At 43.7% G+C, this 26,762-nt stretch overlaps 1 protein-coding gene across 4 annotated transcripts in view; it reads right to left on the reverse strand.

The window, feature by feature from the left end:
* Positions 1–1,513: 1,513 nt before the first annotated feature.
* The window catches only part of DCX (doublecortin), a 64,885-nt gene continuing 39,636 nt past the window's right edge, over positions 1,514–26,762 (reverse strand). The window contains exons 3-7 of one of the 4 annotated variants that reach the window (XM_069015649.1): positions 16,171–16,273; positions 12,539–12,661; positions 5,514–5,608; positions 5,347–5,349; positions 1,514–3,234 (exon numbers count right to left, since the gene is read on the reverse strand). In XM_069015649.1, coding sequence (XP_068871750.1) covers positions 3,178–3,234; positions 5,347–5,349; positions 5,514–5,608; positions 12,539–12,661; positions 16,171–16,273 — 381 coding nt within the window. In that variant the 3' untranslated portion in view covers positions 1,514–3,177. Of the gene's footprint in view, positions 3,235–5,346; positions 5,350–5,513; positions 5,609–12,523; positions 12,662–16,170; positions 16,274–26,762 lie in introns of all 4 variants that reach the window. The other 3 variants (XM_069015648.1, XM_069015650.1, XM_069015647.1) reach the window with 3 other exon arrangements.

A 26,762-nucleotide genomic window follows, 5' to 3' on the forward strand; every position in this document is an offset into this window, starting at 1 on the left:
CCTCATACCCTGTTTTCTTTGTGGCTTCTGCTGGTTTGAATGGCTATTTTTCCCACTGAACTTTTTTTTTTTTTAATTCTTTCAGGCCTTTTCAAAGGTCTCCCTAATTCCCTGAAGGAACTGCTGGGCTCAGCCCCACCACAGGATGATCTTCATGCAAACAAAGCTGCATTCCCAAGGGAGAGCTGGCAGGATCAGGTTTTAGATGTGTCCACCAGGTGCAGCTAAGGAGGAAGAGCTCAGTGATTTCTTAGTGATGCTCCACCAGGAAAAACATCTCCAAATAACCAAACACAGCTTTTGGCAGGGAGGAAAGGAAGCCCTTCTCAACAGCCATCCAAACAAAGAATCATTCCTCCCTTGGGATCCTGCTTTCTCTCACACAAACTGCACTCCCAGACACTGGGTGAAAGCATCTCCCAGCCTCCTTTCCTACCACCACCAGCTCCAGCAGCTCAGGCTGCAGAGAGCAGCCCAGGACAGCAGAGATTTGGGGTTTCCTGGTGGATGTGTGGTGAGTGTCCTGCACTGAGCAGCAAGAGAACCTGGATGGGATTGCATGGCTGGTCTCCTGCTTTATCTGAGGAAAGGTGGCAGGACAGGCTAACCCTGACAGGAATGGCCTCTGTCACCGTGTGACAACACCCTGGACTGCAATCCCAGTCCATCCATGGCTACTGCTCAGGGTCCCTGGAAAAGCAGAGACTCAGGGAGGGACTGTGAGATTTCCATCAACAGAACAGAGGAGAGGGTAAAATCATGTCACATTATCTGTCCCACTAAAGCTTTCCCTAAGACAAAAGCTCTGATGAATAATATTGTTATTAGCATAACCAAGGCCTTTGACATCCTTATGCTTAAAAAAAGTCCTTTTTGCTCATGACCAGTGTCTACAATAGCAATCACGGGATTAAACAGCCAAAAATTAGCACCCATAACCAAATCTGCACCCAGAATATTTCAGCACCTTCTGTTAGAGGATCTGAAAGCACTTGACAAATGTTAACCAACATTTGGCCTCACAACCCCCAGTGAGGTAGAACAGAGCTGTCCCTGCAGGGACAGACAGACAGCTTGAGGCACAGGGTTACTCAGAGACCTGCTCCCATTCAGACACGAAATTCAGCAGTGCCAAGGGCTCAGAGGTGTGCTGGCTACTGCACCCAAGCTTTGTCCACACCACCATCCTTTCCCCCCCACAAACCCTCAACACGAGCCCTTAGCCTGTGAACCAACCCCAGGATTCTATTTACAATATTTAAAATGACCATTTAGCAGTTGTGCAGTCAAGAGTTATTCAATCAAATGAAGTTATCAGTGAGAACAAATGGTTTCTTGTGCAAAACTCTGGGTGTAAATGATCATGCACTAAGACTTCTGGGTGCAAATTTGGTGCATGATAACTGTGACCCCTTGACAATTCCCAATCCTGGCCTCTCTCTGATAAATCTCTTTAAAAAAGTTGAATTAGAAGTATGACCACACAAGCCTCGAAGGATGCAGCCTGCACAGATTGTTTCATCCCAGCAATGCAAGCAAACAAAACGTGGAGTGGCTTTGGGAACAACCCAGCATTCATGGAGCATCAAACAGCACAAGGATAAAATCCATCCTAATCACAAGGGGTTGCAAGGCAAGAGGGAGTAGGTGTCTGTGTTGAAAAAAAGAAAGGCAAATAGAGCAACAAAGAAAGACTTGATTGCACAGATTTCATTTAGGTAAAGTTCTGCAAGAATCAGTTTCATCAAAGCTTATTCCATGAGGGAGGGAGGCAATGGCAGCTGGCCTAGGACAAAGCTTCAGCCATGTAAAAACCACCAGCCCTGCGTGAGGAGATGAACTTTGCATTCTGGAGGAGGCATTACAGATTAATAAAAGCAAAAGCTTTCTCTAAATACAGCGAGTTTGTTTTTCTCAGATAGAAGAGTTTCTTAAAATACGGGTTTTAGAACACCCCAAAACTTCATTTGTTATATAAGTAGAGAATCTGGCCATAGTTAGGAATACTGAAGTGTAAAAAACCAAATATGTAGTCTTAAACATTACAAAAACTATCAAAACATTCAATATTTTGAGTTGACCATTTTTTCCCCCCTACACGTGTCTGTTTTGGCAGTGATGACAAGATTTCTAAACTGAGTTGCTGTTATTATTGTTCTGCAGTTGTGGTTGGTTTTTTTTGTACTTTTTTTTTTTTCGGAACGTGTTTTTTAAACAAAAGAAAATCACCAGCTTTTATAAAAAAGAAGGAGCTTGAATCCTTACTCCCAAAACACAGATACAAGGTTTTCCTTTATAAAAAGTGTATTGATTTTTTGCTATAAAAAGTGACCTATAGGGTGTCAAACCTGAAAACAAATTCTCACAGTGTTTTCAGTGTTGGCTGTTCTCAAGGCATTACTGTTACAGAGATAGAGAGATACCATAGGGGAGGTATAAATATTTGTTACCAGCTAGCAGCATCCTTGGATTGCATGTGGAAGGTGTTCTACTCCAGAAAACTCAGCTGATTTATGGGTTTTTGCTTAATTATTAAAAAAAAAAAGGCCAAATAATATTTGAATAATTTGAATTATTGCACTAACCTTACTCAGCATCTGGCACAATCATTCCTCATCTCATCCAAGCTTCTGCTGGCATATTAAGCATCAAACTAGAAAGTCATTTTCCTTCCTGCCCTCCACAATAAAACCAAGACTCGTTAGAATGCAGGTGCCAAAACTGGGGCTGTGGATGAGGAGCAGGCGAGCTGGCAAAGGCTGGCAGTTTGCACAGGTGGAGAACATCATCTGCTCTACTCCAGCTTGCAAACTGCTCAGCAAGGGGTCCATTTGCACACCTCCAGGGGAGCTACTTTACTATCACTAGGAAAATCACATGGTTGCAGCAGAAGAAATAACAGAAGAAGATGGGAAATGCACAGGATCGTTGGCACGTCGGCCCCAAATTTCTCACAATGCCCATTTTGCATCCCTGTAACTTAGAAGAATGGTATCCCTCTATCTCTATAGACTGGCAGGTGTTGGTTTGTGGCACAGAGAGGATAAATCACAGAACAAAAATGACATATAACCGTGTGTCCTTTGACTTGAAAGCACCAGTCACCTATCTGCTTGTTCTGGCAGAAGTACTTTGCTGTATCCCAAATGCAACGTGGACATTTAGCTCCGTGCCGCTCTACATGGAGTCCCCAAGGGAATCGGAGTCATCCAAAGACAGGGGCAGGTACAAGTCCTGTAGGGAGAAAGGAGAAAATGTTAACCCTCACCATCAGTTCCCACCCTTGGCCACACAAAAGGAAGCAGCTGAGTGGCTCAGTTGTGGGCAGGTCAGAGGGTGGAGGAATCGTGCACTGGTGACTGGGCTGGGCTCACCAGAATCCAGGGGGTTCAAGGCTAAAATCAAGGCAGGTTCCTTGCACAGAGGAGCAAGAGCATCTCTGTTCCTGCTGACTGTCTGGGGATAAGTTTGAGAAGTGTTTTTTTATTGTTCTGGATCAATGTGTCCGTTCCAGCACATGCATGAAAGAGCAGCACCTTGCCTTAAACACATCTCTTTAAACCTAAGTCCACAATAAAGAGTCTTACCTTGGTTTGACAGCTGCCCTCAGGACAAATCTCCAGGAAAATCACATGTTCCATGGTTTATTCTTTATTTTAAGCAACTTCTAATCAATTGGAAGGGTTAAGAAAATAATCCCAAATTTATTATTTGGACCAAAAGCTTTTCCAGTGTCCCTTTCTGGGGTAACCATTTAATTCCATTTGTTTAACGTTCTGTGTGGGATTAGGTACAGGAACCAGGTCGAGGGCTAAAGCTCTTGTGGGACCTTTTTGAACTCTGACCCACACAAAAGTAATAACTGTGAGCAAAATGAAGAAAAACCCAAATATCCAGGAAGGAAATTCACAGAAATCTTGATACAAGAAGAGGTAAAATATGACTTTGTGGTGAACTCAACCTAAGCATTTATCATTTGAGCTTTAAGGGGAAAAAAGAAAAGCGATTTCATCATAAGCAGGAAATTGCTCCTGGGAGAAAGACAACGATGCATGAATATTCTGGTAACTTCAAATGCTGCATTTGTGTTTGCTGATTGGCTTAACTTAGTGCAGAAAATCATAGCTGGGTTGGCTTTGCCCTCAGCAGCCACCATCTATTACAAATGGTCTCCGGGCTGCACTGGAAAGGTCATAAATCAGCCAGCTGAAAACATACATAAAAGATTAAAAAGGTGAGTTTTACTTGTCTTGACCAAGAAGCAAATCCTCATCTCCGAAGTTCTAAATGAGATGGGAAGTTTGGAAAGTATTTTGTGTCCCTGATGCTGAAGCAAAGAACGCAGTTTGCAGCATTACTCCTGCTGAACTGCTGACCAGGGGCCAGATTCTGTTTTCAATTACAAATTAATAACAAATCTGGACACGTTGTGTTAAAGTTGGTGCTTATCCTCAAACTTAGACTGAGCAGCTGAGAAGAGAGTGAGGTCCTGAGGAAAACACAGTTTTCATTTGGATTCAGCTGTGCCTTCCTTAAACAGAATTAGTTCAACCCCTGCAATGTGGCCCACGGTGGGTTCCACGTGGCTGCTGACTGCAAAACCTCAGCACTACCAGAATTTTAAAATTACCCCTCAAAAATTCCGAGTCAATGCTTTTAAAGTCACACTCAGGCTGAGAGGTACACTCTGGTTACTAAAGAGAACCCCCCCTGACTTCCTCTCACACCCACATTTGTGTCCAAGCTCCAGTTTCCATATCAAGTGAAAACTGTTGGAAGCAGCACTGTGGCTACTCCAGAAATGCAAAGGCCCACAGAAATTAAAGTCTGGACTCAGCACAGAGTGGCCCTGAATAACAGGAACTGAAAAAGCTGTGACAGCTGCTGTACCTTTTAAATAAATCAATGCATGAATTATCCATGAGCCAGCACAGGTTTCCTGATCTCTGCCAGGATGCTGTGCTACCTGCTAGCCACACTGTCTTGTGACCAGCAAAACCAGCTACTCTTCCACAACACAATTACCCCACCAGCTGTAAGAATCACCTGCTTCCTGTAAAACAGAGCATGGCCTTAAATAATTTTAAAAATTAAATTCTTGAGGAGCATCATTAAAATGATGTTTCAGAGCTCCAGTAACATCCGCATTCTGCTGTTTAGTGGGCCTGGTTTGCCAGCACTTGAGGTTTTTCAGGACAGGAGGGTTTACATGAAACCATATCCATCCATGACTTTTCCAAATAGTGACACAAGTTCATGGTCAAGTTATCTCCTCTGATCCCTCTGGGTGGCCTCCAGCACAGATTAATGACTTCAGGGGAGGAATCAGGCCAATGGTTTGTTCACCACCTCGCCCTGAAGGACAACCCTTATAGGTAAAGGGCCAAATTCCACTGTTTGAACATCAGGAGTTGTCGTTACTCTTCCAGAGAATATGGCCATGACTTCAGAGTCCCACAAATGTGATGGACTGAGGCAGAAGGAGATGTAGTAAGGTATAAGAAACGTAATACCTTGTGCTTACGGAGGCTCCCTGGGCTGGTGGGCGTGGAGATCGGCGACTGCTTGGATTTGGGTGTGGACAGCTGACTGCTGGAGGTCCCATTTGCTGGCAGAAAACAAGACAGAAGCTGGAAATCAGGCACACAAGGGGAAAATCCTTCTTCTTTGGGGAGATGGAAGGTCTCCAAGTATTTAACACAGAAACACGATGGTTTATTCAGGTTAGGCAGGAGAAAAAAACCCAAGTGAACTGCATAGCTAGAAACATAACTCCAGGATTTCAGCTGCTCAGGGTGACTGCAAAATACAGTGAAATATGAAATAAATTGAAGGAGCAATATTTCACACAACAAATATTCACCAAGTCGATCTAAGGCACAGATCACCAAAAACCAGAAAGACAATTTCTGTGTTCTCAAACAGTTTAATTAAGGGCATGAGTGGGAACCAGAGGCTGAAGATATCCTGAACCCTACACAAGCAATGTCAGATGGCAATTATACACATTACAAATTACACAAACAGCAGCCTGGAATGGCCTGGATGTAGAGTTTGCTGTGGGTGGGATTAAGTGACCAAAGAGCCGGATGGAATGATGCTTTCAATTGTAACAGCTGAACCTGCAAATCATTACTTAAAATTCATCAAGTACTTGAGTGTCTGGAGGAGACTGAAGAAGTGTATGAAGTATCATAGAGTAAGATGTGTGAATGTTGTATTTTTATAGAGCAAAAGCAGCACAGCTCTTGCTTGAATGCCTAAAAAAGCTTCACCCCTCTTCTCTGTTACCTCCTTGTGAGGAACAGCGGGGTAGCTCAGGTTTGTAGCACAGGTAGGGGTCAAACAGGTGAGTTCAGAAGTGAAAAGAAACATGTGCTCAAAGCCCCAGGACAAAGGAGGAGCTGCCAGCAGTTAAAGCAACTCAGATGCAACAAATTCATGGTGATGTGGCTCCTCTGCCTTCACACCCATCATTTCCATGCATTTCCTCCTCTGCTGAAAGAGGAGGTTATTCATCACACACAGCTTTTTTCCTATTACAAATGCACCTTACTGAGGAAATGGGTATTTTTAAAAGGTGGTAGAAAAAATGATTTATAGATAATTGAGGAACACCTCCCTATCCTACTCAAGACCATGTTTTATTGGTAGGGGGAAAAAACAGTTCTGGAAAGGCAGAAGCTGTTTCCTGCTGGCCCCTGCACTGTGCTGTGCCACTCTTCACTGTGCTCCAGCTCTACAAAATGAGCTGCCTCCAGGCTGGTGGGGAAAAAAAGTGGAGTTCTCTAACTATATGCCAAATAATGAAGGCAATTCAGTAAAAAAAGAACTTGGATCTCTTTTATGTTTTATTTCACTGAGTGAATTTGTGTTTCCTATCAAAGAAAATGGGGGGAACAAGAGGACTGATACAATCTCTATTAGCTAGAATCCATTTCCAGTTTCTAAAATGCCTCTTTCTTTATCTCCAGTTGTCACTGATCCTTCTTAAGCTGAAGAATGCCACCTAACAACTCCGCAAGAAACCCCAATTTCCCTTCCACAAACAAGACTGGAACAACAGCAGAGTCAGTGTGCTGCAAAATGGATGTAATTGCTGCAGGGCAGGACAGAAATTCCCTAATACAATGAGAGTTTTAAGTGCTACAGCAGGGGTGTAAATATTTTATGAGCATCAACAAAAAACCAGATGTGACATCCAAATCAGAATGGAATGAGATGGATGGATATCATTCCAAACACAGCAGAATTCTGCAGCAGGAGCAACAATGAAGAAGCCCAGCTTAATTTTCTCTGTCTGCTAATGAAGAATAGTGTTCATAAGCAAACCTGCCTATGTTCCCTTTAAACTGAAATGCAAGAAAATAACAGGAGGCAAAGAGCAGATCCCAGGTGGTGCATAACACTGCTGCTCCACTAAAATCTGCTGATGATTGAGGGTAGCTCAGGATCTCACCTCCACTCAGCTATTAGGAACTGTGCTTTAGAAGCAGCTTTCATTTCAATTCTTGGGTTTTTTTTCCCCACCACGTTATTCTTTGTGCATTATGGCTTGTTCATGGCACTGTATTTGCTCTGCAGCATCAATTTACCTCAAAGTGCATGTCAGATCCTTTAAGTGCATGAGCACATGCACCTTTTTCCATAGGATCCCCACCTCCCCCCATGCACGAGGCAGTTTGTACTCAGGAGAGGAATCAGGCTTGTCCAGCACATGAGAGGGAGGATGGAGAATATTCCTGTCACGTTTGAGATAGCCATGAGAGATCCAGGTAAACTGAATTCTCTGTCTGCTTCCCCCACAGGTATTTTAGAATCCCAAAATGGTTTGGGTTGGAAGGGACCTTAAAGCTCATCCCACTCCACTCCCTGCCACGGGCAGGGAGACCTTCCACTATCCCAGGTTGCTCCAAGCCCCATCCAGCCTGGCCTTGGACACTGCCAGGGATCCAGGGGCAGCCACAGCTGCTCTGGGCACCCTGTGCCAGGTCTCACCACGCCCACAGTAAAGAATTTCTTAATATCTAAACCTGCCCTCCTTCAGCTTAAGTCCATTCCCTCTTTGTCCTATCACTCTAAGCCTTTGTCAAAAGTCCTTGTTCAGCCGTTTTTTAGGCCCTTTTTTAGTCAGATTTCTCATATGGAGTTGCTCCCTGAGTGTTGCTCAGGTTTGCTGGGATGACTGAGGCTCTGGATCCAAATTTCCAGTGGTGATAAGCACCAAGACCTGCAAATGAGGTTAGTGAGGTCCATCTTTTGAACTCAACATTTCTGTCCACAAACAGAACTGGAAAAAGCAGGGCCCGAGGCTCAGACTGAGTGCTCAAAATGTGTGTAGGTATTTATGTCTACTAATTTGTAAAGTAAGGTCAATAATCCCTGCTTGATTGGGGTTCCCAGGATTCTGCAGATGAGATCCCACTCTGAGGAGCTTGTACACAACAAGAGTGAGAGAAAGGACCATGAAAGACATGGATAGTTTGGTCTCCAGGTCAGGGTTTGAAGTGCCACCAAGAAAATAAAGAAAGGGAACAAGCAGAACAAGGACAGCATGAAGTAAATGTAGGAACAGCAGCTTGTTCAGTGAGCACGAGCCATCCTGCCCTTCAGGACAGACAAATAAAGCCTCAGGAGTGGAAGAACTCAGACTGCACAGGCATCCTTTGCTCAGGCACCTCCAAACTTCCAGGCACTCAGCTCTGCAGTGCTGACACCCTTTTCCCACCGTGTTTGGTGAGGGGGATCTCTCCTGGGTGTGCCCTGTGGGCTGGCAGCAGGGACAAGCAGGGAACAAGCTGTTCTCTCCCGTGTGCCATTCCCCAGACATCTGCTGCCTTTTGGACACACTCATCTATAATGACCCTGGGGAGCAGCCCTGCAGCCAGGACAGACGGACACTCTGGGTCTGCTTGCTAATTGCTGCTGCCTGGTGAATGTGCTTTTGTCCCTCTGTCCAAACCCTGCCATTAGTGGACAGAGACACTGAGGTCCTGCAGCAGCCTCAGCACCCTGCTCGTGTTCTCCCTGAGCCAGATCAAGGCAAAGACATTTTCAAATTTCAGTTCATGTACCTATGACTCTGTCCTGGTTTGAGCAATCATAAGCTCTCCCATCACAGCACATGGTTTTATACAACTGAACCCTTGTTTGATATGTCAGCTAGAGTAAGATAAATTCATATTGTTTTAACAAAGAAAGAATGGCAAATGACATCATTATTTTCTCTCCTGTGTTTCTCCCCTGAGATTTAGCTCTGGCTTTTGCTTGGTTTGACTTCTTATTGGAGCAGTCTGTTAAAGAAATGTTGCCAAACTTCATGCTGACCCTAGTCCATTTAAATCTCAGGGATCAGAGCAGCAGCACAGAGACTTTTCTCCTGATGCCCAGTTTCCCTCTGTCATGTCAGGAGGAGCAACTGGATGGTGCCCTGCAGGTGTGGTTTAGTATGAATTTCACTGCTCTAAGCTGTGCCTTTTAGCAAAGCTGACTCAGAGGAAGAAAAATTGAGGCTAGAAATACACAGAAGCTTTGTAACTCCAATTTTGCCAGAAATACACTGGCATTGCTTAGGAAGTGTATAAATATGGGTTGGGGGTTACTGAGGGAAGGGAGAAAGGATTTCCTTGGGAATGTAAGTATTGGGGTCTGAATCACTTCTTCATTCTTCATTCATTCATTTAATTTTCATTCCTTCATTCATTGAAATGACTGCATGGTGAGTAAAGAGAAAAGCACCGTGGCAAGAAACCAACGTTTAAAATGCTTCTGTGGGTTAGCAACCTCACTTTTTTGGATATCCTGGGAGCTGAAGGGCTCTGGCTGCTAAGAGGGGATTGAGTTTTTCACAGTGAGGCCATGACACCTTACTGAGAAGCGGGTTCAGACTTCTCTCACCCAAAGATTTACCTCCAAACCTGCACTGGCATCAGCGCCCAGATATCTCATAATGGCCTTGGAGACAGAAACCTACACAGAAAAGGATACAGAACCTACAAAACCTACAAAAAGGATACAGAAACGTACACAGAAAAGAACTGGAAAGAATAGAAGCAGCACAGAACCAAGGAAACTCTGATGACAGCCACAGCAGAGTGAAAGGCAACAAAGTACAAATGGGTGAGAGAGCAAACACATAGCAGAAATATTGAATATATTTGAAGTAAAACTGCTTTCAATAGTTTCACAAATTAAATGGGTGAGATTCTGTGGGGAAAAAATAGGTCAGATCATCTTTTATTAATCAGACTTCATTCAGCTTTGCTTTTTGAATGTGGTAACTTCAAAATCCATCTAAATGTAAATATTGATTCTTAAAAGATGTGTAAATCCACTTAATTTATTACCAATTCAATACAAGAATACAAAATGGTATTCCTTTTCCTCTCTGTCCTGAGAAAACAAGAGTCTTCTATTTTTCAGTGCTGAAAGAGTTCAGTCTTTTTTATTCTCATTAAGCAGGACAAGTGCCATTTTTTCCTTCACTGAAATTACAGGAAAGCACGAAAGACCCTTGTCTGGACAGATTAAAGAAACCTGATTTGCTCTTCATTACTGACCTTAACTCCAGGAACTGGTCATTGTTCAGCCTTTCTGGTTGTTTTAATCTCCCTCTGAAAAGCTCTGCTAAATGTGTTCATTAAAGCTCATCAGATGAGTCACCATCCTGGGCCTGGAGTCACTCAATCAGTTAAAATCAGGCACACAATAGTTGCCATTTCATATTAAACTGTTGTGTTCATGCACTGAAGTCTGGTCCTGGTGGGAATCAGCACCTGATGCTTGTGGAGAAGGTTTAAAGCTGCTCATGCAGGAGCTGACTCCCACATCACTGAATGTTAATTTTGGGGTTTTTTTTAAATCAATGTCACATTTCCCATCACACCTTCAATGTGCCTACACAGCTTTAGCATGCATTTGGGATTGTGAAAGTGGTCTAGATTATGGCAAGCCTGAGTTTGAGGACAGCCAACAATGGAATCTTGAAGAAAAACTTCATGAATGCAAAACCACTGTAGAGAGAAATAATTTTTTAAAAAACACACAGTCTTGGCATGTGCCAGCCAATTTCACACTGGCTCTTTATGTAGCTGAAGAACACCCACACACCCTAAATAAATGAACTGCTTCCTGGGGGAAATCCTTCTGACTACTGCCAAGAGAATTTTATATCTAATAAACCCTATCTATTGATGGGCAGCTGTTGTGTGATGTTCCCATGCAATATGCAGTGTGTTAGCACGAAGGTGAAAAGGAATTTCTGGCTTATATCACCTGTGTTGATGCTGGGGGATACCTGAACTCAAGCTGTGAAGCTCTCCTGGAAATCTGATGTGCTTAATTGGTGATTTGGCTGTTTTAGTGATAGGCCATGTCTGGTTCTCTTTTGGAACAGAACAGGCAGGCAGGTGAGAGATCAATCACAACTCTAGAAACTCTCCATGACTCTAAAAACTATCAGTTACCAGAATTACTGCAATATGCAGCCCAGCCTTGGACTGACAGCTCTGCAGCTCTCCAGGCGTGCTGCCAACCCAGGTGCTACTGAAGAAGGAGGGAGCCATTTCAAATGGTGCAGGCTGCTGCAGCAAATCAGGATTCCCATTTTCCTTCTCTTCTACTACTGTGTGAGTGTCTCAGTGTCACATCAATAAACCCAGCACCAGTTCTACAATCACAAGGTCACTGGTCTACTTTAAATAATGATTGGAAGGAGCCACTCCTGAGCTGTGCAATAATCACCATTTGCTTTGCACAGGTGACACCATGATGATTTTTTGCCTTTTCTTTTACACCCCTGTTATACCTTTTTTACAACTTTTGTATTCCTAGTGCTTTTTGCCTACATTCTTGGACTTGTTAGTCAAGCTAAGAGGGTAAACATTTTAGAAGCTTCATAGTTAGGGATCAGTGTGCCCCAGAGCCCAAGGTCCTCTCCAGAACACATTCTGTAAACCAAGATAGAACATCAAGGGGAAGGTTCTTTGGGGAGGGGGGCTCACCTGAGCCTCTCATTGGGGAATCTTTGATAGATCTGCTAATTAGTAACACCTAGAATGTTATACCCGATCTTTTGTGGGGTGTGCATTGAGGTGCATTTGTCCTGGACGTGTGCACCTAAGGGTCCTTAAAATAAATACCAAGGTAAAATCCCTTTTCCCCTTCTAACCGTGTTTGATTTTTGATTCTTAAGACCAGGAAAGACAGGAGGTTACTTTAAATCACTCTCTATCTACAGGGACCATCTGGGAGCACTGTGGGCCTTGATTTCCTGCCTGGGGAATGGAAACATCTTTCAAAATATTGTTGGGGAAGGAGGCTGTGAGACTGTGGGCGGAACAACCTCAAGCCACAGTTGCACTTCTCCAACCAGGGAATTCCTTCCCAATATTTACTAAGTGCCCCTGTAGCTTCTTCTTCTTCTTCTTTCCAAAAGACACCCGAGCTTCCTATGCAAACACACAGAGTTTGTGCTTTTCCCTTGAGCAGAGTTCAATGCAGACACCAAGAAACAATCACTCACCATCTTGGTGGTTACCTGAATCGGCCGGGGACTTGCTGCGGCGCATGGGCGCGGGGCTCTTGGCTGAGCTCTTCTGAGGGGTGGGCGAGGATTTGCTGCCCGTGGCACCTGCTGGGCTCCCCTTCATCACCCGGCACTCTGGGGAAACACAAACCCACCTGGTTATGGCCCTGCTGCTCCCGCTGCCCACGGACACCAGGTGTGAAACACCCACGGGCAGCCTGGTCCACAAAAAGATGCAGAAAATACCAAGGGCAAGAGGGAAGCTGATATCATCACTTGTTCTCCAGGGCTGAAAGGAGACTCTTTAAGGGGAGGGCAAAGAGAACAGCTCTGCTCCTCTAGAGGAGGTGCTGAGACTCTGTACGTGTCAGGCTGGCTCCTACCTCTGTCCTACCAAGTATTTTCTGACTTTCCCCTTCCCTTGGCTCTCATGAGCACAATGAAAATGGTCAGCACTGACTGAGGGAACACTCAGGCCAAAAAAATCCAGCTCATTTGCTGTAACCCTTCCATGAAGACCCAGTAATAGGAACAGTGAGTGCCCTTTCTGCAGGTGCAGAAAGCCAGCAAGCAGCTCATGGTGTGATGTAAAGTCTCCAAGTGGCAGATGGGGCAGCTGCCCCAGGAGGCTTTCACCCAGCTGGAATCAGCCTCTTCTGTCCTCAACAAGCTGCAACTTCTCAGATGCAGAAAGCAAAGAAGACAAAGATGTGGTTTTACAAAGCACATCCACTGGTCCCTTTCAGAAAGGTTTGTATAAACAAGCCCAGCAGATTTATGTCCTGGAAGACATGAGCAGAAGAGAACCCCAAGTGTGCTTTCTTAAAAAATAAATAGGCCAGGAAGAGTGGAAAATGTAAACATGATCTACAGGGTCCTGCAGAGGGGAACTGAAATGCTAACAAACCTCCATGCATCCCAGGATTTCAGGCATGCCTGATCTTCAGAACCAGGCTTTATTTACACTGAGAGCTAACAGAAAAAGAACTTTCCACCCCCAAGTTATTGACTCAACCCAGTTAAGAAGAAGGCAATAAAAAAGGGATTTCCTTTTTGTCAAATGTTAGCCGGTCCCACCTCATCTCCTCCAACAGCTTGTCCTCACCAAGATGTGAAAAATGTGTCGTTTTTACAGATGTGAATTACGTGTTCCACGTGCAGGCAGTTTTTTATGGGAAAGTTCAGCTCAGCTCCACATGCTCCACACTGAGGACCCCCTGGAATGGATTCCCCAGTGGAATTAAGGCAGCACAGAGCAGATAAATAACTGGTCAACCGAAAGCAAGTTGTCTGACCTAAATGTATGTGTTATTTAATTACATATCAGTATATCTATGAAAGTGGAATTGCCTTAACATTTTCCCCAGGCTTTCCTCATTCTCAGACAGCCAAGGGTCCATCTCTGCTCCTTCCAGATGGTTTGAGAGAGAGTTTTGCTGTTGGGCCAGGCAGCACAAGAATGTGAGGAGAGGAGGCCTTGTGCTCCAGGGATGCTGCATGGCAAGAATTAAACCTACAGTCAGATTATTTTCTCTCCTGCTAAATCCATTTTGGAAATTGTAAATCAGGGACAGAAAAAGTTGTGGGTTTTTTTTTTTTCAAAAGTACTTGACTTCTCACAGGTGATGTCACAGAAAGGCTTGTACAGGTCCAGCACCAATACAGCCCCAATTTTTTATATGTGAAAAGCAGTACTCATGTAGTGAGGGGACTTAAAGGGTGTCAGGCAGCTGTGTTTAGTCACCTGAATTACTCACTAAAAAAAAAAAAAAAACTAAAAAGTAAAAATACTTCATGTTATGTCATTGAAAGGGCTTCCAAATTTATCTTCTTCCCAGGGGAGTAATTCCTTGGAAGGGAACCTGGCTTTGCATTTTCCAGCACAGAAAGGCTGACTCTGAGGAATTCCTTGGCAAGTGTCAGTACACCAGAGGCAATCCCTGAGCTTTTGCAGGAGGGGGAAACCTGGCTGTGCTGAAGTTGCTGTAAACAGGTCTCTAAATGTCACCAAAGTGTGACATTTCCATAATGCTGAAACCAGTGGCTACAAAAGGGACAGAGCAATGTCATCTGGAAGGTGCTCAGCAGCAGGGATTAGAGGGTGGAAGCTGTGGTGGGCAGCCAGGAGGAAAAAGATGACATAATCCTCTCTTATGCTGTTTCTCTTTTTGTTTCCTGATGTCCTGCCAGAGTGAACATAATAACCAGCAATCCTGGTGTGTGTCATCCAAACAGGCAAGAGAAATTTCCCCCTGACAAAGGAGATTTTAGTGAGTGACACTCATCTGCAAAACCTCAGGAATTACAGTTCTCCTGGCAGCATCTGACTCGGAACGAGGAAGGGTGATGGGTGTACAATGGGAAAACAGTGCTGAGGCTCCTCATCTGCTTCCTGAGAGCTGCAAGGCTCCCCTGAAAATACCTCTGGGACCTGCAGCTACTCAGTGCCTTCCCAACAGCAAATTTGGCTTCTTTATGCCTGAGAAATCCCAGCTGGAAAAGTGAGCAGTGGCCAGAAGTGTAGGCAGAGAGCTGGGCTTTCCATCCAGTTGTTCTGCCAGGGCTGCATCCAAACTTTTCCAGCGTGGAGCTCCCTGTGGAGCTGACTCAACTGCTGAGTGGTAAAAAACAATATGAAGCTCAGGTTACAGATCACTTCCCCAGCCTGAGACAGGCTTTATTCTCTGCCTGCAAAGTCTCAGCTGAACCTTGGAAACTTTCTTTGAATTACCCAAGACCATCAAGTGGGTTCATCTGCAGTACACAGGTCAGAAGAACCAGCACTAAAATAAAACCAGGCTTGCAAAGGAGTCATAAAAACCACGGTGTTTGAAGATTAGAGGCTGCTTAACTTCCTGGCATCCAGCAAAAATCCTCTTTGGTCCTCAACGCTGAGCCAGTTTGCAGCATGTAGGACAGGATGAGGCTTGTGTTCCTTAAACAGCACACCTAGAGCCTCAGGAAGTGAGTCTAGATGCTTGGAGACCACATTTTCTTTTAGTTTAAATGGTCAAAATGGCATTAATTTCCTCTTGCTGCACTCACTGGCACCTGCGGACAGGTGAGTACAGTTCCACGTGGGGTGGGTGGTAAGTCCTACAAGCAAGCTCTGTAAAATCTGTAAAATCAAGGATTTCATGGCTTAATTGATCATAGAAACTCACATTATTACAGACTTCTGCTGGCAGTGGTAACAAGGAAAAATAATGGCACTGCCCCAGTCATGTCCCCCAAAAAGGGAATTATTGCCCTGCTTTTTGAATCAGCAGAAGAAAGCAGTGGAAATGTGATTTTTTTAACTGTTGCTTGTTTCCATCTTTAATATGCATGTGTCTACATAAGGATGGTTAGTTCCCAAGAAAAATGTATCTATCTGATTGTGACTGGAGAAAATTGAAAGTATAAACACTCCCAGATTTTGCAGTGGATGTCAAAATGCTGTAGGAATTAATTTATTCTGACTTGGGCTACCTCAGTCGGTATTTGCCTGATTATAATATCTGCTGACTGGATAAGTCTCACAAAAAGATGTTAAATTCCATGTACTGGGTCTTAAAAACCAGAACAAAGGCATGCAGCATTATTATCTGATACAAGCAAGTGAATGGCAATCAAATAAAACCACAGAGTGTGTTTGATGTTACCGCTTTCATCCAGGGAAAAGTCATCCTGTGCATAGCGGAATTTTTCTGGACCACAGGCGATAAACACATCATCATCCCCAAAGAAATCGTGGAGACAGGTCACCTACAGAGAGAGCAAAGTCATTCATTTTATTTTTAATTGGCAACATTCTGATGTGGCTTAGCTTTCACTGGAGCAGAAGGGGGCTCTGCCTCTCTGCTGTTCCCCCCAACCCATGTTAACGTGGTCCTGCTTTCCATAGGTGCTCATCACACAACTTCCCTGGGCAAATCAAATGTAACAGAGTCATTAAAAAAACAGAAATAAACCCCAAACATGTCCCTTGCAACTTCTAGGAGGTTTGGCATTTCCCACCCTGCTGACAGGGTACAGCAGTCACCTGAAGGAATGACACAGCTACTTCTAAAAGAACAACAGAGGTGCCCTCATGCCATGCTGGCAGGGCTGTGACACCACTGCCCGTCCTGGGGAGTGTCTTGGTACCTACAGAGCCTAAAACTTCAAAGAACCACTGGGTGTAAACACAGATGTAGATGGGACTCCTCCTGAGCAATCCTGATGATAAATTTTAAAGCCAAAAGGTTTGGTGGAGAGACCCAAAGTATGACAGGACAACTTTCCCACCCAAGCACCATTTAAATCCACAGATTTACTGCAGGTGTTGTGCCAGCCTCTCCCTCACTGAATGCCTTGCTCCTCTCTTTTTTGCCATCCTCAGTAGGAGGAAGTTTTATCTTGCAGTACCTGAAGCTCCAAACTCTGCCTTGCCTTGTAGCATCAAACAGAAGCAAAGCACAAGATGTGGGAGCTCCAGATCCACTGATTTAATCAGAGAACTGATACCTGGGAGTTTGGAAATGTGAAAATGCATTCAGGTTGCTCAGAGCACTCCAGCAGGAGAAAAGTCTAAAATTCCGTCAGGCTGGGAGCTCCTCCCTGTATTCAGCTGGCAGAGATCTGCAGTTCTCTACAGAGAATGGGCTTGTTTCAACAATTCCTAACAACATCCTGATATCCCAGCCATATACTGACCAAATCTTGTGTCAGGAGCAGCAAAAATGCTCGTCTGCAAACACCCCAGTGTGGAACAGCTCCAGCACAGCCAGCCTGGGGCAGCCCCCACATCTGAGCACCCAGCAGAGCCCAAGGTGGCTTCCTAAAGTTCCATTTTTCCAGGAAGCCGTTCCAAGCAAGCACAAGGTCAGCACTGACATTCAGAACAGAGGTAAGAGGCTGAGAGGTGCTGCTGCTGACCAGTGTTTCACCATGTCTGGGCACTGGAAGGAACTGGAGAGAGCACTGGAGATAACCATGGTGGAACTCACTGGAGGCAGAGCTGAATTTCCCTATCTACTGATCTCTTGGAGCTGGACTGTGAAAAGTTAATTTCAAGCTCTAATAAATCAACTATAAAGAAGGCTTTTGGCTATCTTAATAAGGCTCAGTATTTCACACTGGTTAGTATAATGTGTAATTAAAGCACTGCCTGTGAGTGCCAGCACTGGTTACGATGCCAAACCTTAGTGAAAAGCCTGTTTTTCACATTGTCATGACTTTCCAAATGGAGCAGGCTGAAATCTGCCGTGGCTTTGATCAGAGTTAGAATTTTCTCTGCCGTGGCTTTGATCAGAGTTAGAATTTTCTCTGCTAGCTCCGGTGAATTCCTATTTCTGAGTGCCTAAAATTAGATTGAAAATAACTAACTCTATCTGTAGAGAATTCTCCCAAAGAGAAGATGACATTTCAAACCGGCACTTGGTATTACAGCCCTCCCCCCGAGGATGTGTGGCGCTGATTCATTTGCAAATAATTGGGTTTGGCTCAACACACAAGTTCCCATCTGAATGCTAAGTACTACACTTATGCCACTGAAAAGACCAGTGGGTTGCTCTGCTCCACTGTGCAGTTAAATCCGTGATCTAAAGTTGGATCAAAAGGCTTCCAAAATTTCCCAGCCTTTTGCAGGAAATCAGAAAGAACCCACCAATGCTTTTGTTGTCTCCAGGTCAGAAGCCCAAGTGTGGATTTTGTCCTTGACTGCCCACAACCACCCCAAGCACAAAGGAAGTCCAGGCAAACAAGAAAACCTTCAGATCCAAGGGTGCAAACAAGATGGAGAAGTTCCAGGGTGCCCAAGGACAGGAACCTGATTGCATGTCAAGCAGAGCTACTTGCATTTCACTTTTCTGCATTCCTGTCCCTTCAGAGGGCAGCTTATTATGGGTATTTTACAGTTATGAACAGCTGGCTGGCTGAGCACTGGAGGCTGGCAGAGAATTAGGGAATCCACTTGCTGAACTCTGAATATTCAGGAAACAATAACTTTTGTATTTGCCTTATTTGTTCCTTTTTGATTTCCTGTTGTAACCTCCACTATTAAGAGCTCACCACTACACAGTAGAAAGGACAGCCAAAACCCAACCCCTCTCTCCTTAAACAGTGCAAAATATTGCAAAATTCAGAAAATAACTGATGTCCACTATTATGGGGCTGTAGCTCTGTTGCTTATGTTCACCACGTGTGTGGTAATTTCTATTTACCTTTTGTTTATTCAACTCCAGTCCCTGATGATTGCTCTGAGTCCCTGAAACACGTCCCAGATGGATTCCTGTCCACAGGAAGTCGCTGGAGTAAACTTTCTTTGGGAAAACCTGTGACCTCATTGCTGGATCTGAGAGCACCAGAGCCAGCTTGCCTGAGGGGTGCATGGAAAAAAGAAACCCACCACAAGAAAGCCCTGGATATGCTCATCCCCGAAGGACATGAAGCTGGGAAGTGGGGCCATGCTGGGATAACTGGTTTGAGACCTCGTTAATCAGTATGGAATATTTAAGGGTTGTTCTTGACAGGCAAGGCCAAACCTCTACCTGCAGTAATGGTGTAGAGGCTTTTAGTGACTCCCAAATAACATTATTGCTTTTCTCTCCATTCTTCAGAAGTCTTTTTTCTTGTGTTTTCTCAGTTTCAATAAAATAAAAGCAGTACAAGTCTTCCCCCAAGCAGTAAGGACTTTTTCAAAGAATATTTTCTGCTTTAGCTTACTCTGATCTACCACTCTAATTATATCCAATAATTCACCTGGAACATCATGAAAAAGGAAACAAACCCTGAAAGAAGGTTCATATCAACAAAAAAATTATCCCAGATGATAACCTGATAATAATTTTTTTTACATGCTGCGTTTTGCTTTTAGTTATAAATTTATTAAAGCACAAGACAAACCCCAGCAATAGCCAGATAGTGCAAGGACCAATGCTGCCACCTGAAAATGGTGATTTTGTTGGTGACTGTTGCCATGCACCCTCAGCAATGACAGGAATGACAGGAACCAGCAAAACAGAAAGACTTTGTCTTTCTCCAGTTCTCAGTCTAGAAGCATTTTTCATCTATAATAAAAATTAAACTCGTGTATATAATACAGCAGACAAGATAAACAGCATTGATTTCCAAGCATGCCTTTGTTTAAGGGAGGATAATATTTAATTTGAAATTCAGGATTGAAAGGACAATATTGACTTAGTAAAGGATCATACTGCATGAAATGTTTGCTCTCCAATTCCTGTAGCTTAAGCAATTCCAACGAAGGAAATCATATCCTCACGCTCCAGTCGATGATGCACAAATTTATTTCTTACAAAGTCATTATTTCTAATAGATCTGATGGTAGCATTTTTCTTTGTGCCAAGGTCTGATCTTTAAAAACCTTTATAATATATATTATGGAAGAAATAGAAGGTGGTAGAGATTAGTTTGCAGTTCCTTAGGTTTTCCTTGTTAAATGAAATCCTTCTCTGCTTATATGAGAAAAAGCTTCCCTGAGAGGACAATAAAGCTGGGGTTTCTGCAGTGACAGTCCATCAGTGTCTGCTGCAGCAATTTTAATTGCAGAAAGGAAAAGCTACAGCCTTGTGAGAGCTGCTGAGCCCCTGCTTCATTTTAATACAGCACTTGTGGAACTAAGCATTTTTCAGGGTTTCAACAAAATGGAGCTTGCCTCACACACATCCCTGGATGGGAGCTCACAGTTTGCTCCAATGCCTGTGATGGTACAGACAGGAATTCTGAGGTCACCTGCAAGAGGAGCAGTGAACACACAGGACCTAAGCTGGCGCAGCTCAGAGTAACTGGCTGTTCCCACCTTCCTCCAGGAGGCAGCAGCACTATTTAGAAACAGTAATTTATTAATAAATAAAACAATTAAAAAGAATTAGAAATAAAAAGTCTGAAGACTTCAGCCTCAGCCTGAATCACCCAGCAGTGCAGAGCCTGGGGTGCTTTGAAGGGTTAGGATTCCCCAGCTCCTTTTGCCCCATCTCAGCCCCTTGCTGTCCCTTACAGGTGATGATGTCCCTCACTGTCACTCCAGGACCAACATGGGCACAGCAGTGACACAGGGTGAGCTGAACTGTCCTCTTCACCTCCAAAGAAATGTCTTTTTCAGTCAGAAAATGTTCTTATTTCTAGCTCTCTCTTTCAGTCATAATGATTTTGTAAACCATTCTCTCTGCAATATCCCTCCCCTTTAGGAATTTAGGCAGCAGAACAGTGATAGCAGTATATAAGTAGCTTCAAAGTCCCTACATTTCTGCAAATCTAAAGATTATGCTCCAAGAAAATCAATCTCCACTTGCTTTCTTTAAATCATCACAATCTTCTTTCAGCTTGTGGGCTTCCAGAGGTCAGAGCAGGGGGAAAACTCTCTACTGAAACAGCTTCCTTTAGGGCCAAAAAGACCACAGAAGATATTTGTGTGCCACACACATGTAAAACCTGTAAGAACAGGGCTGAATTAAGAAAGACTCTTCTTTTCTAGGCTGCTTTGGTCAAACTGAACACATCCAATAATGTTAGCTAAAGACAATTAATGTATTTTAGCTGCCTGCTCCTGTCCTTTCTCTCTCAGCACTAAGCCGAGCAAGTCAGACCAGCAGCCAGACAGGCACCAAGAGTTAACTGAGCTGAGAAGGTCACTAAAACCTCCTTAAACTCTGTTTTAACTCACACCAGCAATCTCACGGATTTATTGATACCCCATCAGCTGTACTCCAAGTCAGACTGGCAGTGGCCTGTTTGTTTCAGGTCTGAGGAGCCAAAGTCCTAAATCACAATGGCAATTGTGCTTTAGGATGTGTCCTTTGGGTGTTTGCAATCAGCAAAGCACAGCAGAGAAACCAAACACACTCAGATTGACCCACAGAGAGACTCAGAAGGAATATGGGAATTGATGACCATGAGTAGTTCAATCTTCACCGCACACCCACAAATAAAAAGATTCCAGAAGACTGAAGGGTTAAGGGAATGTGATGGAAAATAAAGATGTTGGTATTGGAATGCACAGCACTTAATACATTTTTCTTTTTAACAGTCTGAAGACTGCAAGCCCAAAGCAGACACTGAATTGATTTACATTTTATTAGATTCTGGTTTCCTGCATTTAAAAATAAGAGATGTTTGGATTCAATTATTTCTTTAAAGTACGCACACACCCACTCAATAGATTCCACATTTGCATTCACAGAAAGAGAATTACTGATCTGCTTTCCTGAAAAAATACTGCTTAAAATTGACAAGCAATAGAAAGAGGAGCAGGAAAAACACCAACACTGCAAAGTGGACCCAGAGCACTCCTGCATGCCCAGCCTGTGCCACACAAACATTTTAATTGCACTTTGGAGAGCCCTTCTCTGAGCTACCCAGCAGTGAGGGAAGGGGCCTCTGTCACCTTTCATCTCTGCCCCCCTGGGCCACCAAATGTCCACGTGGAGACCAGGCCAGATCGTGGCCATGCTGTCCCCTCACTCCTGTGTTTGCTGAGAGTCACCAAGAAGGGCAGGAAAAGTCACCTCTGCCATCTGTGTTTCGCTGTGACCTCTCAAACAGAAACATGCAGAGACTTTTCCATTCCTTCATGCATTATTCAGAGATCTCAACTTTTTCTTGTATTCACAGAGACCACTCAGGCCCACCTACACAGTTTGATTGAAACAATCAAATTCCACTCTCCTGTAGAGGTTTTTTTTCTTCTTTTCTCACCTACAGAAGAGAAAGTTCTGGGCCAGTCAGGATGATCAAATGTTTTCTTTGATTCAAGAAGGAATTTTTGCACCTTTTTATTGCTGAAAAATGCAGATGCTCTTAATTAGGCTGCGTAACTCCAGCACGTTGATCACGAGTGCTTTATGCCCACTTTATGAGGCAACTAAACCAAAGCAGGGACACCAGCTCCTGAACAATATGCATTATTTCCAGAATAAGCATTTGTGATGCTTATTTAAGTGGAATGAGAAATATTCATGCATGTATGTCCACAGCAGCTTGTAAGACTTCATGCATGAAGAAATGCTGCTCTCAAGGGGCTGCAGCACATGGTGCCTGTTTATTTAAGTACTGGAAATGGGTAAGTTTGAAACAGAATGGGATAAAAAGCAGGAGGGAGGAAGGTCAATAGCCAAGCTACCCAGTAGGAATGTTAAAGCTGAATTTTAATATATCTGATGAATTAGTGGTGCTTCCAAACTGTGTGAAATCCAATTAGCCTCTGGAAGAAAGGTTAGTTTGTTATCCCCATTCCCTATACATATGGAGGAGACTATGAAACAGATATTCAGGCAGTTGATTCTTTTTAACCAGAAGAAAGGCTTGCTCTTGCATTCATGAGGGTATTACGCCAAGGATAAATGTGCTGTGAAGTTTGGGGGAACAAAGAGCACAGCCATCCAAAGCAATCTATAAAACATTACCATTTTTCCAGCCAGAAAAGCATGAAACAAGGAATTCTGGGTGACAGATTGACTTTGAAAGGAAAGATTGCCAGCACAAATAGCCCCAGAACAGGTAGCACTTAGGAATTCAGAAAACTGAATCCTAATCAGCATCCCCTCATCACTCTTGAAAGGAAAGAGTTTTGGATGACAGAGGAGCATCAGAGACTTTGGAAGCAGCACTACTTGAAATGGGAGTCTTGAAACTAAGGACACAGGGAGCCTGTCAAGGTGAGGCTGGAATATCCATTAATGAGACTTCCAACTCCAAAAAACTCCTAAAACCTGTAGCTGTTGCTGGTCCTGTTGTGCACAGTTTCATAAAAGGGAAAGGCTGTTGTTCAGCTTTGTGCAGCTCTCTCTCTTGAATGAGGCACTGACAGTGATGAGGAGACTTTGGGAAATAGATCCTCACCCTGTTAAAACACAAACACAACACACTGTGCCAGGATGGAGTGGTTTGGGACAAAACTGATGTATTTGTGCACTTCCATTTTCCAGGGATAAATCCACTGTCTTTCAACCCACCCATTCTGCCTAACTGCTGCCCAGCACGCAGCCATGAAGGAGAGGGCAGCATCCCAGCACGGGGCTTTCCAGCAGAATAAAGTTCTGGAAAAATGGAGATTACACAAAATAGCTGTATTTGTTCCTACAGCCTCTGTGATGTGGTGTAAAGAGACATGAAAGAAAATTCTGTGTTCAAAAGTCACCCAAAGTGACAAAGGAAATTACATTAAATACAATTTTGTTTCCCCGTAGCACGTGGATGTGTTTTACTCACTGAGCAGCCACTCTGAGAAATGGAGTTAATTGAGGTTGTCCTGTGTCCTGCTGACATCAGTAACTTCCTTCCAAAATAAGTGCTAGGGAAAAATGAGTGTCAGACTTGCTGTTTTTATCAGTGCATCAGGAGAGCTCGGGGACATTTCAGCTCAAGTCAGGCGTCAGCACTCCTTTGAAGGAGCAGATTTTGAGCTGGCTGTGTCTCTCCTGGCACAGCAGCACACTGACACTTCAGAAGGGACACCCTCCTCCTCCTTGGCACTTGTGGTAGACAGAATATGTTGATTAGGATTGAATAACTCACAAAAACCCCACAAATCTCACTCTAAAGGACACAGCGGCCTGGCCTTGTTTGGCCTACGTAACTTTCTTTTCAAGAGTGGGCAATAAAATTTTTTTTAAAACCCAACAAAACACAATAAATCAAGAAAGTAACAGGAAAATTGCTTTCCCTCCATCTTATTTGGTACTTTGGCAAATGTTTTTGGACTCCTCTGTGCCATCCTTGGCTCCCCACCCCAATAAAGACACTTCTGCAAGGGCTGTGGGCCCCAATCCTTCGGGGCCTGGGGCACAGGTACAGGTTTTACCCCTCTGTTTTGTACATCTGTAAAATCCTACACGCTTTCCCATCAAGGGAGTTGTTGAGGAATTGATATTTTTACTTCCTGCCATCAACCTTAATGGAAAAAAGACACCAGTGTGAAGTATTCAGCCTCCAAGTAATTCTTCCTAATACATCTCCAAACCTGGTGAGGGACACACTGTCCTGTCCTCCAGCAGTATAAATCCATTTACAGCCTAAGAATACAAGTCAGCCTAATACTTGAATTACATGAGAAGATACAACTGGTCTGTGTCTAATTAACACTGGCTTTGCATTTCATCTCGCTCAAAGCATCAGTGCTGTTGCTCCATTCCTTAAATATTCTGTAAAGGCTCCTAGAGGCATTTTGACTCGTTAAATTTCAGTGTTTGCCAGGATCTTTATCACACTGTTAATTCTGGAGATTAATGGGAATTAAAAATGGTGGCTTTTAAAAATTAAATTGTAACAGATGCTACGTGAAATCTAAAGGAAAGTAACAATTGTTATCAAGCTGTTCTTCCAGGAAGCTAAAATTTCTTCCTTAATTATAATTCTGAACCTGTTCTTTGTGTTTTGGGAGATATCCTGAATTTGCAGCAAATGCATATCCCCTCTCTATCGGAAGAGTTTTGTTTTCACCCTAATTTCTGTTAATCTTTGAATAAAGCTATTAATTTCTTTTTCTAATTAACAGGTCTTTTCAACTCAGCTGACAGCGAATAGAGTAGTGGAAAATTCAGCATTATGTCCTGAGCTAAACCATATTAGGGTAGAAATTAACAGTGTTAAGCAGGCTGGGAGATAAAAATACTTTGTATAGCACATGTAGTGAGGCTGCTGAAATGGATGTCCCAAAGCCTTTCACATGAGAATACCTTTTTTTGCCTTTTTTTGAAGTGTGTTTCACCCCTTCCACGTCTGCAGGACCAGTGACAGGCTCTAGCTTAGTGTGCAGCAAGGTTAATGGAATAATTGATGCAGGAATAGTGAAATAGATGATGTGTAAAATGGCAGGCTGCATAATTGTCTGGAGTGAGTTCAAGTACTTCTGCAGTGAAAAACTGTCCTGTTTTACACTCCCATCACGTCTCCTTGCTGCTGCGTAGCAAGCAAATTTCATTTGGAGAAGATCCCAAGATGCAGTTGGTTTACTGGCGGGATTCCAGAAGACAGGAGGTTAAAACCTTCTTACCCCATCTAAACAGCACCTGGGAGAGGCATTACAGGGTTCACACTGGTTTGGGGAGTAACCACTCCAATTCCAGCATGGTAATAAACACAGAGCACATCAGGGTGGATCTGTGCCACTGAGCAGTGGCAGAAGAGCACCTGATAAGAGAAACAAAAATATGACTTTCTAATATTTGACCTTTTTTTTTTTTTTTTTTTCAATATAAAATATCCTGTGATGGTAGAAGGGGGACTGGAAAGAACAGGAGTTTTTAAAATTATGATGCAATTAATTTCTGCTCCTGTGAAACATGCAAGAACCATTACATTTGCATGGCATTTCTCATCAAATCAGTTGTAGACTACTGAAGCAATTAGAAACTAATTGCTGTGAGATTCCCCCAAGAGATATATGACGGAAACAGGAGGTGGCCAGAGACTTACAAACAGAAGTGTATCTGTTTCTCTGCCAATCTCTAAGAAACAGCACATTCCACTTCTGGAATGGTGCAGAGGTGACTGCATGAGCTCACAGATCAGCTCGCTGCAGATGGTTGCACACACTGACATTCCCCTTGTACACTCTCGGGGATAATTGGGTGTTGCTTTGCTTGTTTGAACCACAGAAATCATGCAGCTGGATTTTTAACTCCTCCGTCCACTGCTGCATGAATTCATCAGCTCTTCACCCATCCTTCACTCTCCAGCTCTTCCCCAGCCCTCACCCCTAGAGATTGAGTGTCATTTCCATGATAAATGGATCCTTTCTGCTGGCGTGAAGGACACCAGCCTGGCATCTGCCACGCAGTGCTTCCCTCTTCTCCTGCCACAGATGGGCAGGAACTGGGCTGAGCTGGTCATTCCCACTGGCACTCTGGTGTGAGACAATAATGAACACAGGGAGCACCTCACAATGGTCTTCACCTTTGCAGGAGTAGGTATTGTAGATTCTTTCCTCTCCTGACCCTTCCTGCTGATCCTCACCTCTGCAGAAAAGAGTTTCTTGTTCCTTAGCAGGTTTTGAGTCAGCTTCTGATCTCAATTATGCACCCACCAGCCCTGGGTCAAAGCATTCTGAGTCCTCTTTGTGGCTGTGGAGATCGGTAACTTTGCAACTACAGTTAAACAAAAGGATGTTAAATAACCCTTTGTTAGGTTCAGCAAAGCAGACCCATTAATATCCATTAAAAGATGCAGGTGTTTTGTTTGGTTGGCTTGTCATTGTGGGGTTTTCTTGGTTTTTTTTTTTTGTTGTTTCAGAGTTTTTTAATTTTGTTGTGGATGC

Source organism: Aphelocoma coerulescens, chromosome 4A, assembly GCF_041296385.1.
Source record: "Aphelocoma coerulescens isolate FSJ_1873_10779 chromosome 4A, UR_Acoe_1.0, whole genome shotgun sequence".
NCBI classification, from domain to species: Eukaryota; Metazoa; Chordata; class Aves; order Passeriformes; family Corvidae; genus Aphelocoma; species Aphelocoma coerulescens.